General features: G+C 39.0%; 1 protein-coding gene across 1 annotated transcript; it reads left to right on the top strand.

Moving 5' to 3' along the window:
- Nucleotides 1-419: 419 nt before the first annotated feature.
- Nucleotides 420-10,779, top strand: MMP7 (matrix metallopeptidase 7). The gene is made up of 6 exons (XM_055272909.2): nucleotides 420-723; nucleotides 3,317-3,543; nucleotides 3,629-3,777; nucleotides 6,221-6,349; nucleotides 7,887-8,048; nucleotides 10,489-10,779. The coding sequence occupies exons 1-6, from the start codon at nucleotides 607-609 to the stop codon at nucleotides 10,515-10,517; spliced, it is 813 nt and encodes a 270-aa protein (XP_055128884.1). The 5' UTR covers nucleotides 420-606; the 3' UTR covers nucleotides 10,518-10,779.
- The last annotated feature ends 4,593 nt before the right edge of the window (nucleotides 10,780-15,372 follow it).

Below are 15,372 nucleotides of genomic sequence, written 5' to 3'. Positions count from 1 at the left end.
AATTATCACTGCTCTGCTAAGGGACATGGAAGATGAGGGGACACAGCACAGTTCTATATAGGATGGCCACTAATCCAGCCACACAGCAGCATTTCCACCCGCCTCCTGCCATCTTTCCCCTGTATGGAGAACCACAGGATGTTGGTAATGTTCTATTTCTTGACTTTGGTGACTGTTACAGTATTTGCTTAATTATTATTTCATTATTTATATGTTTTGTGCACTTTTCCATACCTTTCAATTGTTAAAAAATCCTTTAAGAATATATGGTACCATAATGTCCTGAATGATACCTATGTGAGCAGCCATTTGACTTTGGCAATCCATGAGGTTTCTCATGGATTCAATTTATGCAGCAGACAGAAAAAAAAATCATTTGAAAGACAAATACATTGTGTGCTTCCTGCCAATAACGATGTAATACTTCCTCGTTTTAGTTAATGAAAAATAACACATAGTTTCAAAGTTCTGTAGACTCTAAAAAGAAAGAAAACACTCAAATGAGTCACCTATTTCCACATTCGAGGCTGAGAAGCTATATAAATTTCTGCAGTCACTAGCAGAAAACACCAAATCAACCATAGGTCCAAGAACAATTGTCTCTGGATGGCAGCTATGCGACTCACCGTGCTGTGTGCTGTGTGCCTGCTGCCTGGCAGCCTGGCCCTGCCGCTGCCTCGGGAGGCGGGAGGCATGAGTGAGCTACAGTGGGAACAGGCTCAGGTATGTCACAGCCCACTTACTTGGGCTTCCATTCTTTTGCCAACTGCATTAAGAAATGTGTTTTTCAATTATTTCCCTTCCCATGTTAGCATTGCAGTGGAATTTTCTTTGGGGTAGTTTTTCGGATTATAAAAGCAATATATGTTTTCATCAAGTAGCCATTAAAAGCAGGTTTCAGAGTCTGCTCAAATCGGGCTTGAGTTCCAACCCTCCACTCACTATGTAGATAGACTCAGGAAGGTCATTAAACTTCTCTAAGCTTCAGGTTTCCAATTTGGATGTTGGAACTAAGAATGATATCAACCAAATGAGGGTGTTGTAAAGCATTCAACACAATACCTGAAACATTGTTTAAGTTCTTATTTTTATTTGTTATAACTTGAGATTCTTTTTCTATAGTATACAGAATATTGCCTCTTAAGATACAACTTGTAAATATACTGTTTGTATATTTACAATACGGTTTGTAATGGAGATATTTGAAGTCAGAAAACATAGGTAGAAGTTACAACTCTCCAACAAGTCAATGACAATAGACAAGGCATTAACATCTGACTTTGTTTTCTCATGTGTCCAGTAGAAAAAATAATATTATGTGTTTTATATCTCATGGGGTATTCTAGTAAGTAAATGAGGTGATAACAAAACCAATTAGCATGTATGTATGTAAGAATTGTAGATTATATATACATTGTGTCATTTAATCCTTAGTTCTATAAAAAGAGGAAACCAAAGTTAAATTGATTAGTGTACTTATTAGTGGTAGAGATAGAAATCAAGGACAAGTGCTTCTGGTTCAAAAATCATGTTCCTCCCAATATGCTTCTTAATAAGCAGTCTAATAAATATAAGCAGTCTACTAATTATTATTTGGTTAACTAATAGGATGATTACTCATAAGTATTATTTGTAAATTTAGGCTTTAAGCATAAGAAAAGTCAATTTTTAATTCACATTAACTTAGACTTTTAAAAAGTTCCAGTTATAATAAGTTAGATTGAACCACACGAAGTTACTAGTATTTAACTTTTAAAATCTCCAAAGCAGTAATTTTATATGGTTCCACCTAATGAATTCTCCAGAAAGAGTACTTTGCATTTAGTTTCTTTACTTATAGTGGAGGTTGACAGAAACTTAGTCTTTACTTGGAGGGATGTTAGCTAGGTTTAACAAAAAAAACAGGAAAAGTCATCTCAACAAAGCAGAGAGATTTCTTCCAGAGGGTGTCTTGGTAAAGTCTGTAGCTCTAGAAGGGATTAAATGGGTTATTTGTCTTTAAATAAAGGATCAGTTATCAACTGTCAGGGATGAACAATAAGTATTTGTTGTATTTAATGAAACAATTGTTGGTAACAGGAAAAAAAGGCACAATATTAATAAGATTTCTTACATAAATTGCATGTTCCTGGGGGGTCCTAAGACAGGTAACCATTACCATCTACTCCAAACAAACTGCAAATTAGTGAGCCAATGTTTAAATCATTTTAACAACAATATTATCAGGCATCATATAACCCTACACATGTTTCTAATGTATAGAAGTCAGAACACTTGAGTTCAAATACTGGCTCCTTCGGTTACTCACAAGGTGGTCTTGTGCAATTTATTTCACTTCTCTGAGCTGTGTTTCTTCATATATAAAATAGGGATAACAATGCCATACTTGTTTCATAGGGTGGTTATGAGGTTTACATAAAACAAATATGTAAGTGCCTGGCTCTAGTAAGTGCTTAAAAATTTTCCTGTGAGGTTGCTATTGTTGTTAGTTCATTCACTTTTGTTGTATTTGTGCTGCTGGATTCCTAACCTCATATCCAGATACTGAGAACCTTTAGAGAAATTCTCAGGAACCCAACATTGCATGGAATAAACCTGGGAGTCCTACTGTGTACTGCAATCTCCCAAAGTGGGCTTGACTAGAGATTTAACAGCAGAAAGAGGGGCTGGGAATGGAACGAGCGGAAAGAGGGAAAAGAGGGCCAAGGAGTCAGGAAAGTCAAGTCCAGTTCTGCTACTAATTTAGGGTGTGAACCTGGGCACATAAATCATTTAGTTGCTATAAGCTTTGGTTCCTTCACCAGATTATTAAATTGAACTATTTAATAATTTCCTAATATCTTTTCCCAGAGCTAAATTTTAAGACCCTTTAACTTTTAGCTGGAACCACATCTCAGCTGGACCTTAGATAGGGCTGGTTGATCTCAGATCTCCCCCTACAGGGTCTATGATAACACTGAGAGAAGGTCCTAGTCGTACCCCTGAGGACAGACTGGTACATGCTTCCTGATTGCTCTACACACATCTAGGCTTTATAAAGTGTATAGTGTATTTCTCCCCAAAACATTTAAAGGGATTTTTTAAAAATTGAGGGATTCTTTTCTTTTGCTCACGAAATGGCATGCCAGTGCTTCATTAGCAATATTAAATTTTCTCCTCACTAATGCACACTTATTTTTCTCTGTGACTATGTAATTATTCTGTCTTCAAGTCATTATTTGAATCCACAGGAACCAAAGGCAAGAGATGTATAGGCTTCTAAGATAAAAGAATAGAATAAACAAGAACTATAGATTAATTACTCTTTTTTCAATAGGACTATCTCAAGAGATTTTATCTCTATGACTCAGAAACAAAAAATGCCAACAGTTTAGAAGCCAAACTCAAGGAGATGCAAAAATTCTTTGGCCTACCTATAACTGGAATGTTAAACTCCCGCGTCATAGAAATAATGCAGAAGCCCAGATGTGGAGTGCCAGATGTTGCAGAATACTCACTATTTCCAAATAGACCAAAATGGACTTCCAAAGTGGTCACCTACAGGTTAGTTTTGCTCTGGCTCATTTTGGCAAAAACAATAAAGCCTGTTTCCTAAGAGGTCAAACATTGTTTTCTTGTTTGCCACTAGGATCGTATCATATACTCGAGACTTACCGAGTATTACAGTGGATCGATTAGTGTCAAAGGCTTTAAACATGTGGGGCAAAGAGATCCCCCTGCATTTCAGGAGAGTTGTACGGGGAACTGCTGACATCATGATTGGCTTTGCACGAGGAGGTAAGAAAGATTCCTGTAGGCTAATCCTGTGTCCTGTTTTGTTTGTTCATGGTTTATATCAGTGCTCTTTTCTTATGAGGATTAAAATCTTTTAATGAGATATGATTGATTGATAGACAGATAATAGATTTAGCAATATTATTACAATTTTTATAATCTGGTAATATAGGGCCACTTTTTATAGCAGCAGTTGTCAAACTACGACCCATGAGCCAAATCCAGCCCAGCTTCTGTTTTTGTAAATAAAGTTTTACTGGACTACAGTCAGGCTCCTTCATTTCCCTATTATCTATGACTGTTTGGGGTCAGGCTGCAACTGTGACAGAGATCACAAAGCTTAAACACTTGTTATCTGACCCTTTACAGAAAAAGTTTGCCAACCCCTGTTTTGTAACGTGAATTATTATTTATATATACAGTCATGCACTGCTTAACAATGGGAATACATTCTTGAGAATGAGACCTTTGGCAATCTTGTCATTGTGCTAACATCATAGAGTACACTTACACAAACCCAGGTGATACAGCCTACTATCCACCTAGGCTACATAGTGTAGCCTATTGCTCCTAGGCTGTAAATCTATACAGCATGTTACTATACTGAATACGGTAGGCAACTGTAACACAATGGCAAGTATTTGTGTGTCTAAACATATTTAAACATTGAAAAGGTAATGCATTGAGCTATGACATTATCACAGCTACTATATCACTAGGCTATAGGAATTTTTCAGCTCCATTATAATCTTATAGGACCATTGTATATGTGGTCTGTTTACTGAAAGATCATTATGTAGCACATGACTATATGCTTACAATGTATCTAGCTAACATCAATATTAAATCAACAGAAAGAGTCGCAGCTTCCAAAGGCCTCAAGAGGCCCCTGAGAAGTGGTATATGACCTGTTGCTAATGCCTTTCATGTGGCAAGGAAGTAGGAAATGGAAACTTTCATATTAAAGTACTTAAAAATATATAACACAGCAGGGCGTGGTCGCTCACGCCTGTAATCCCAGCACTTTGGGAGGCCAAGGCAGGTGGATCATCTGCGGTCAGGAGTTCAAGACCAGCCTGGTCAACATGGTGAAACCCCATCTCTACTAAAACAAAAATTAGCTGAGCATGGTGGTGCATGCCTGTAATTCCAGCTACTTGGGAGGCTGAAGCATAAGAATTGCTTGAACCTGGGAGGCAGAGGTTGCAGTGAGCCAAGATCACACCACTGTATTCCAGCCTGGGCAACAGAGCAAGACTATGTCTAAAAAGAAAAAAAAAATATATATATATATATATATTTTTTTTTAATATGGGTTTTTCTATATGTAAAACCCATTTTTTAGTATATGTGTTATATATGTGTGTGTGTATATATATGTATATGTAAAACCCATATACATAAATTGTTCTTAATTGCTAGTGTTTCATGGTGCAAATTTAGAGAAAAATGTTGCCCATTTCAGTCTGTTCTATGTGGAACGGTCCGGCTACTGTAGCTGAAATTCGAACTTCAACTCACAATATTGACAACACTGAAGAAAATGTTATGGGAAAGCACTAATCATGGCACTACAAGTTTTTCAAGAGCTGCATAAACTGGACTGGCCTCATATCACCTTGAAGATAACCAGCTCTGCATCACAAATTAAAGGACTATCAAAAGCCATTTTAAGAGATCTTGAGCATGGCTGTCTAAGAGACTATTTACTATGCCCACAAAGAATAAGCTAGGTTTTTAAGAAAAAAATATATATATGAAATGGTGCACAAATTACTTGCCAAATGCAGTATTCATATTCATTCTCCCTCCCACCACCCTTTGGCTGAGCAAAGTGGTCAAATTTAACAAAACCTTAAATGCAACCATAAGTTTGGTATAACTGCATTTTAAGTCCTGTATCCAGTAAGCTTTCAATATATGGTGATTATCAGTGATGAGCAATGGTTCTGTGAAACGAAAAGTGTCTGGGCCAAGAAAGCACCCAAACTACCCTGTGAATGCAACCGACAGCGCATAACAATGTCAGCCACTTGGACTGGGCTGCCTTTTTTTTTTTTTTAATTTATTTTTTGAGATGGAGTTTCACTCTTGTCACCCAGGCTGGAGTGCAGTGGCGCGATCTCAGCTCACTGCAACTTCTGCCTCCTGAGTTCAAGCAATTCTCCAGCCTCAGCCTCCCAAGTAGTTGAGATTATAGGCATGTGCCACCACGCCCAAATTTTTGTATTTTTAGTGGAGACGGGCTTTCACCATGTTGGCCAGGCTGGTCTCAAACTCCTGACCTCAGGTGATCCACCTACCTCGGCCTCGCAAAGTGAGCCACCATGCCTGGCCTGGACTGGGCTGCTTTTTCTAGCCTCAATAATCATATAAACTGAAAAATAAAATGACTGGAGAAAAAAAAAAATCACTCACTAAGAACAATCACTCCATTTTCTTTCAGCTCATGGGGACTCCTACCCATTTGATGGGCCAGGAAACATACTGGCTCATGCCTTTGCACCTGGAACAGGGCTTGGAGGAGATGCTCACTTCGATGAGGATGAACGCTGGACGGATGGTAGCAGTCTAGGTATAGCATCTCATGTCTCTTCTACTCCACATCCTTTTTAAAATCCTGGATTTACACTAAGTTAAATAATTATTTTAATTTATAATAAGTATTGAGCCCTTGCTAAATGCCAAACACTGTACTATATGCCTGAAATGCACTATTTCATGTAATATACTCATAATGCTACACACACAGAAGATGGACACTCAGACCATGGAGTCAAGCACCACTGATCCAATTTGCTATACGTCTACCAATTACTCTGTGTCACTGGCAAGTTATTGAATTTCTCTGAGCCTCAGTTTCCTCCTCTGTGGAATGGAAATATAAATAGTTCCCACATCAAGGATTCTTTAAATTAAATGAGATAATGCTTATACAGTGCTTGGAATGTATTAATAATTCATTAAATTACAGCTCTTTCTTCATATTTCCAAAAAATACATGCCCCAAATGGAAAAGAAAGAGAAGTAGAAACTATGATATTTAAGAAATATATGCAATTCTGGAATTATTCACTATTTTCCAAAAAGAACCAACTCCGTGATTTAGTATATCATCTTTATCGTTTTACATAGTAGGATATTATAGGCACATGAGATAACTAATGGAGAAGAGCTCTGGCATACATAATCCCACTTAGAGACAATTTTTTTAAGGCTACCAACTGGCCCTAAAAGGGAAATTTGTACTTGTGTCTGGCAACGGAAATTCACCATAGCTTGCTGCCTTGCTGTGAAAGTCTGTTAAATTGTGATGCTGCCTCCTATTTGCATCTGGCATATTCTTTTCATTCTTCTTTCTTCCCACTTAAGGTAGGTAAAAGGCAGCTTCCTTCAATTCAATGCAACACCACCAGAGCTCTGGCCACTCCTCAAACGCACGGGCTCACACCTTCCACATACTTGCAAAGCCTTTCAATGAGTATGAGGGAGAACAAAGGATATATGTAATACAAGTTAATGAATCAAAATCAAAAACAAAGCCCAGCATTGCCTAGAGATCCTGCCTTTCAATCTTCGCTTTCTCAAAGCCACTTTTCTCTCTTCTGATATCCAAAGTCACTAACATTTATTGAATGGCCCTCACTTCCCAAACATTGAGAAACTCTAGTTATCATGACAAATCTATAGGGGAGAAATTACTGTCTCTGTTTAACAGATGAGAAACTGAGACTCAGCAACATCAATTAATCTGTCGAGTTGTCCAGCTAGTAAGTAGTGGAGCTACATTTCAAACCTAGGTCTTAGTGCTTTTAAAACCTTTGCTTTCCACTGCAGAGTACTGCTGCCTGAATGAAAGAATCAAATAAAAAAAAATTACACATTTTTAAGAAGCAGAAGTAGTGATGAGATTAAAGCACTCCTATTCTGATTAACCTTCTAACCCCTCTCCACTTGTGAAAGCCTAGAAACAAATAAGTAAGCTACCGTGGGCTAAAAATTGGGTATGTTTCTTTAGTTTTTTTAAATTATGATATCATATATTATATATAATGTTACATAATGTATGTAGCTGTTTTTATCATTATTGTTTGTCACTTCTTTGGTTGTAGGAATTAACTTCCTGTATGCTGCAACTCATGAACTTGGCCATTCTTTGGGTATGGGACATTCCTCTGATCCTAATGCAGTGATGTATCCGACCTATGGAAATGGAGATCCCCAACATTTTAAACTTTCCCAGGATGATATTAAAGGCATTCAGAAACTATATGGTAATAATTATTATTTCAAATAAGAGGATTTCCCATTTTCTTTTTAGAGTGGGGTAGGAAAAGAAAGGCTGGGAAATGGGTATTTACCTGGAAAACTACACTGGAACTTATATCAAAAAGCCTATTGAGGGGAGGAATTGGGGACCTTAGATACTTAAACTATAACTAGGCTGTGATATACTATGAAGATGTCGATTGTGAGTTTCAGTAACATAGTATCATGTGGTAAAATTATGCAAATTATATTGTCAAGATTTTCTTCAAGCTGCCACCCACTGCTCTTCCTCTCTCAGTTTAAATAGTTTAGGAGAGTGTCCCCTGTAGGGGTGCATTGAAGGGACAAAACACCTTTCTTCATAGCTGCCCACTCCTAAGGATTCAACCCTAAATAATTAAAAGTGACCCTACTCTTCATGTTTGCATGTACATGTAGAGAAAGTGGTTAACCACGGACAGAAACTACTTATCATTCCTGGTCTTGATACTTATGTATAACCCTTGTCCCAATCTATGCCTTTTTGGTTTAATCAAGTTCCAAATTCAATTTTTTTAAGTGCACTGATTTGAATTTACTGTGTTGAGTCAGCCAAAAGTAGTATTTGAGAAAGAAATCAAAGGACAAGAAAAAAAAGCTCTGTCTCTGGATAAAGATAAGGAAAGCAAGGTTCAAAGAGGCTAAGTGGACTGCCCAAGGTCACGTGATCGTTGAGTGCTTGAGCCATGATTCCAAGTGGGGGCTCTGTGACTTCATACTTTTTCTACGACATATTCTGGCCTATCACTGCCCAGTAAGCTTTTTATCCTAGCAAGAATAAAAGAATACAGAATAACATCTTTAAATCAGCAGATATAACTAAACCTAGCCAGTAAAAATATCAGGATGAAGAGAATACACTGCAAAAAAGCTCACTAAAGAGTCTTCAAATGATCACATGAGCAACGAAAGTGCTTCCCCACAATAGAGGGCTGTCCTCAGAGCAGAAATATTCCAGTAAGACACTGGATTTAAGATATCAGTTCAACCTAGCATTTGCTATAAATCAGCATGTCCCAAACTGTATTCTCAGAACACTAGTCCTACAGTGTGATTCCCAGAAAAGGAGGCTATGGAGGAATAAGTTCAAGAAACACTACCTACTGTATTTCAGGTGTATAGACTATTAGAGAGTGTAGAGCATTGAACAAACGTTTAACTCAGTGTTTCCTAAATTATAATCCATTTTATGGGTCTCAATGAGTCCCATAAAACAGTAATTCAGAGAACACACTTTGGAAAATGCTATGTAACTATTCCCAAAAGATTTAACTTAAAGAACCACTGCTGTCCAAAAGATTCACAAAAGGCTGACTATTGTTGGTAAAGTTATCATGAACAAAACTGAAAATACTACCGTCCCCTTACATAAAACTGTGGAACTCATGGAATATTCTACAGCAGTCTATAAATATTTTAGAACCCTAAGAAAAATACAAAGAGACTAAAGAATATCTGAGGCATGCTGATTAAATTTAACAGGAAGAAAAGAGACTGGTGCGTTAAAACCTTAAGTATTAGACAAAAGGGCATCCCTGGTCAGAGTTGGAAAGAAGGAACTTCTGGACAAATGGAAATAGAATTTAATTATGTAGGCTGTATATGTAGGGAGTTAATTAATCTAAAAAGTAATATGAGCAGAAAACATAGATTCCAAAGAAAGTGATTAAGATAGAAGATTCCTAATGCTATACTCAGAATGCTAAAAATAATAGCTGGCTGGGCGCGGTGGCTCATGCCTTTAACCAGCACTTTGGGAGGCCAAGGTGGTTGGGGATCGCTTGACGCCAGGAGTTCGAGACCCGGGCAACATCGTAAAACCCCATCTCTACTAAAAATACAAAAATCAGCCGGGTGTGAAGGTGCATGTCTGTAGTCCCAGAAACTCAGGAGGCTGAGGCATGAGAATTGCTGGAACCCAGGAGGCAGAGGTTGCAGTGAGTCGAGATCACACCACTGCAATCCAGCCTGGGCAACAGCGTGAGACTCCGTCTCAAAAAATAAATAAATAATAGCTAACATGCATTGAGTACTTGCAGTATCCCAAGACTTCACATGGACTAACTCATTTAATTCAAGAATTCAATGAGACATTATTATCCACATTTTACAGATTCGTAATCCAATGCTAAGAGAGGTTAAGTAGTAAACTACCTAAGGTCACACAGCTAGTAAACTGATACAGACAAGATGCAAAGGTACCTGAGCCCTGGGCCCACGCTCCAGTCAATCCTGCCTTCTTAGCCTCTGGAGGTTGTTCTTCAGAATCTTTGTCCCAGGCACAAAGAACTGGGCTGAGTGAATAATAGATTACACTTTCTGTGACGTTTCCTTTGCCTATATAATCTTAGGATGGTTTTTATGCATTTTCTACATATCAGAATGTTCTTTTTTTTCTCTCAATAGGAAAGAGAAGTAATTCAAGAAAGAAATAGAAACTTCAGGGAGAACATCCATTCATTCATTGGATTGCATATCATTGTTGCATAACCAGAATTGATAAGCACTGTTCTTCCACTCCATTTAGCAATTATGTCATCCTTTTTTATTGCAGTTGGTTTTTGAATGTCTTTCACTCCTTTTAAGGATAAACTCCTTTATGGCGTGACTGTGTCTTACTCATCCATACTCGCAGTGGGTAGATGTCAATAAATGTTATATACACAAATAAATACAATGTTTATTCCATGGTAAATATATTTGGGAGCACTCTTTCTGTGAAGACATACTATACAACGAAACGAAAGACTAAGACAAAAAAAGAATCCCACCACACTATTTTGGGGTCTTCTGCAGCACCTCACCCTTCCACCCGAGAGGGAAAGTGGGAGCTCCACCTCTTTATTGTGCATTAGCGTGCCCCAAAGTTACACTGATTTCCCCTTACCTTTGTGGCCCATGCTCTCACTCTGAGTCCTCTGGAAAGTCCAATTCTTCCCACAAATGTCTGAGAATTTCCAACAACTTACGATTTACCACCTCATGGTCACTTCCAGCTCCAAGTTCCTACCTCCCCCTCACCTCCTGATTTTCCTGCAACCTCTCCTGCTGAAGCCACTCTCTAGGTTCCCTTCCCTTTTCCCCATGCCAGCCCAGATGTTGGTCTCACCCTGTTCTCTTTAACTTTCTACAAACCAGTGCTACAAGGCTTTAATGAGAATGTAGATGTTGCTGGAGATTTGCATAAATAGTGGAATTTTCCACTGTGCAAGGGTCATGAAATTGAACAAAACTAAAATTGGATATTATGGATATTATCCCCATCCTTCAAATCCTTTTTTTTGTTTGTTTTTTTGTTTGTTTGTTTGGTAGGCAGTGTCTCATTCTGTTACCCAGGCTGGCGTGCAGTGACACGCGATCTTGGCTCACTGCAACCACCGCCTTCTGGGTTCAAGCGATTCTCCTGCCTCAGCCTCCCAAGTAGCTGGGATTATAGGCACATGCCACCACCCCTGGCTAATTTTTGTATTTTCAGTAGAGATGAGGTTTCACCATATTAGCCAGGCTGGTCTTGAACTCCTGACCTCAAGTGATCCACCGGCCTCAGCCTCCCAAAGTGCTAGGATTGCACATGTGAGCCACCACGCTCAGCCCAAATCCTTTACTTATCCCAGATCAGGAATTTCTCACTGGCCACCTACTTTTGCAGGCTGCAGCCTCCTACCACCTGTCTCCCAGCTCCTCTTTCTTTAAACCCCACTCCTTCTCACTTCCCCAGAAACTCATTTTCCTGATGTCCTTCAGCTCAGGTCTTCCCTTTCCACACACAGAAACCCACTGTGTTTCTCTGGGTGAAGCACTCTCTATGCAGGGTTTAACCTTTTAGCAGAACACAGAGCTGGCAAGGGCTTTGCTGTTTCAGCCTTCTCTTTCTTCCTCCTTCTCCACACTCCCAACACCCATGCATGGCTTTCTCTATAGGGAGATGAACAACTGAAATTTACTTTCTTCCTGATAAAAATTATCCTTCCCACACGTACCCTAAAAGCAGATCAATATCCCAAAATTCAGAACTATCCTGCAGCCTTAGGAAGCCATTCCAAGAATAGATCAAATGAGAGGAGAATCCACAATCCAGGCAAAATATAAAGTATATGTGAACAAGAGTTCAAAGACCCTTTTAAAACATAAGGAAATGTATCTATATGGTGCTAGAATGAAAAGGAAGTTATGTCATTAAATTCAAGTTCTTCATTTTGTAGAAGACAAAACAGAGATTAAATGATTTTCCTAAGGTTCACAGTAAGCAAAAGTGGTGACTTAAGCATTTTGTTGCTTGTTTAGCTCTTTGTGTTTTGATTTTAGACAGCAGGAGGCAGTATCTACCTTGCAGCTAAAGTGGATATCTATTGTTCTTACCTGCCCAGCATCCCATCACCCTACTTCTGGGGACAAGAAACTGCCTCTTCCCTTTGTGTACAATCTTCATGAGATGTCACATAGGTTGCCACAAGCTGCCTGGGCTGAGAGAAGAGTACAGGACCCAAGCTTGGCCTATCAGACACTCTCCCAGAAACACTGGAGGGATTATAGGTGGATTCATCCTGGCCATGGGGCTCTGGACCTATTGAATCCTGCACCAAGACCGATTCCCTGAAGCTGCCCTGGGCCCTGTTCTTCTCATAGCTTAGGTGTAGGGCTTCTCTTCCAGGTTGACAACTGACTGCACTGCCTTCCAGTACATTTTGTCTATTGCTTAAGTTATCCATAGTTAGTTCATGCCTGTGGTTTGCAAATTCCTGGCACAGTAGCTTAGTTGGCTTTCCCAGGGTATCTGCACATACGGGCTCCATTCTGTATTTCACCACATATTATACTTCAATCTTAACAATGAAGTAAGCTCTAACAGAGCATAGAAGTAAATAAAATGTTCTTTTTCTGATCAAATAGCATAAAACTAACTGGTAAACAGAAATTTTTCCTAGCAAATAAGGACCCTTTTTTTAATTGTGGTAAAATACGTGTAACATAAAATTTGCCATCTCAACCATTAAGTGTACAGTTCAGTATTGTTAAGTATATTCACATTGCTGCACAAGAGAAAAAGTCCTTAACCTCAGCACTATTTGCATTTTTGACTATATAATTCTTTGTTGTGTCCTATGTATTAAGAATACTAGGCCAGGCACAGTGGCTCATGCCTATGATCCCAGCATTGTGGGAGGCTAAGGCAAAGGTGAGCAGATCGTGTGAGCCCAGATATTAAAGACCAGCCTGGGCAACATAGCAAAACCCTATCTCTACAAAAAATTTGACAATTAGCCAGGCGTGGTTGTATGTACCTGTGCTCCCAGCTGCTTGAAAGGCAAGCTCCACCTCCAGGGTTCACGCCATTCTCCTGCCTCAGCCTCTCCGAGTAGCTGGGACTACAGTCACCCGCCACCACGCCCGGCTAATTTTTTGTATTTTTAGTAGAGATGGGGTTTCACCGTGGTCTCGATCTCCTGACCTCGTGATCCACCCGCCTCGGCCTCCCAAAGTGCTGGGATTACAGGCGTGAGCCACCACACCCGGCAACCAACGAGATTTAACAGACATATACAGAGCACTTTACCCAACAACAACAGAATACACGTTATTCTCAAGTGCACATGGAACATTTTTCAGGATAGACCATACAGACATAATAAGCCTCACTACATTTGAAAAGACTGATATGACACAAAGTATCTTCTCTGCGCACACTGGGATAAAGTTAGAAATCCATAACAGAAGGAAAATTGGAAAATTCACAAATTTGTGGAGTGTAAACAACACAGTATTAACCAACAGATCATAGAAGAAATCACAAGGGAAACTGGAGAATACTTAAAGATGAATGAAAATGAAATCACAATATACCAAAACTTATGGGACACAGGAAAAGCAGTGCTGAAGTGGAAATTCATAGCTATAAACATCTAAGTAAGAAAGATCTCAAATAGGCAACCTAACTTTACATCTCAAGTAACTAGAAATTGAAGAACAAACTAAACCCAAAGCTAGCAGAAGAAAGAGTAAAAATTAGAACAGAGATAAATGAAATCAAAAATAGGAAAATAGTACAGAAAGTCAATGAAGCCAAAAATCGGCTCTTTGAAAAGATCAACAAAATTAACAAACCTTTATCTACATGGACTAAGGAAAAGGAAAAAGGGCTCAAATTTCTAAACCAGAACTGAAATTGAAAACATTACCACCAATTTTACAAAAATAAAAAGTACTAAAAGAGGCCAGGCACAGTGGCTCACACCTGTAATCCCAGCACTTTGGGAGGCTGAGGCAGGCAGATGGCTTGAGGAAGCTTGCAGAGGAAGGAGCAGGCAGCCATCTTTGCTGTTCTGCAGCCTCTGCTGGTGATACCTAGGCAAACGGGGTATGGAGCAGATCTCCAGAAAACTCCAGCAAACCTGCAGAAGAGAGGCCTGACTGTTAGAGAGAAAACTAACAAACAGAAAGCAATAACATCAACATCAACATCAACAAAAATGACGCCCATGCAAAAACTTCATCCAAAGGTCATCAGCATCATGATGAATCCACAAAGATGAAGAAAAACCAGCACAAAAAAAATGCTGAAAATTCCAAAAACCGGAATGCCTCTTCTTCTCCAAAGGATCAAAACTCCTCACCAGCAAGGGCACAAAACTGGATGGAGAATGAGTTTGATGAATTGAGACAAGTAGGCTTCAGAAGGCGAATAATAACAAACTCCTCTGAGCTGAAGGAGAGTGTTCTAACCCAATGCAAGGAAGCTAAGAACCTTGACAAAAGGTTATAGAAACTGCCAATTAGAATAACCACTTTAGAGAAGAACATAAATGACCTGGTGGAGCTGAAAAACAGAGCACAAGAACTTCATGAAGCATACACAAGTATCAATAGCCGAATCAATCAAGTGGAAGAAAGAATATCAGAGATTGAAGATCAACTTAATGAAATAAAATGTGAAGACAAGATTAGAGTAAAAATAATGAAAAAGAATGAACAAAGCCTCTAAGAAATATGGGACTATGTAAAAAGACCAAACCTACGATTGATTGGTGTACCTGAAAGTGACAGGGATAATGGAACCAAGTTGGAAAACATACTTCAGGATATTATGCAGGAGAACTTCACCAAGCTAGTAAAACAGGCCAACATTCAAATTCAGGAAATACAGAGAACATCACTAAGATACTCCTCGAGAAGAGCAACCCCAAGACACATAATCATCAGATTCACCAAGGTTGAAATGAAGGAAAAAATGTTAAGGGCAGCCAGAGAGAAAGGTCAGGTTACCCACAAAGGGAAGCCCATCAGACTAACAGC

The sequence above is a fragment of the Symphalangus syndactylus genome, chromosome 3 (assembly GCF_028878055.3).
Source record: "Symphalangus syndactylus isolate Jambi chromosome 3, NHGRI_mSymSyn1-v2.1_pri, whole genome shotgun sequence".
NCBI lineage: Eukaryota > Metazoa > Chordata > Mammalia > Primates > Hylobatidae > Symphalangus > Symphalangus syndactylus.
Note: the sequence above shows the minus strand (reverse complement) of the source record. Positions and strands in the feature narration are given on the sequence as shown.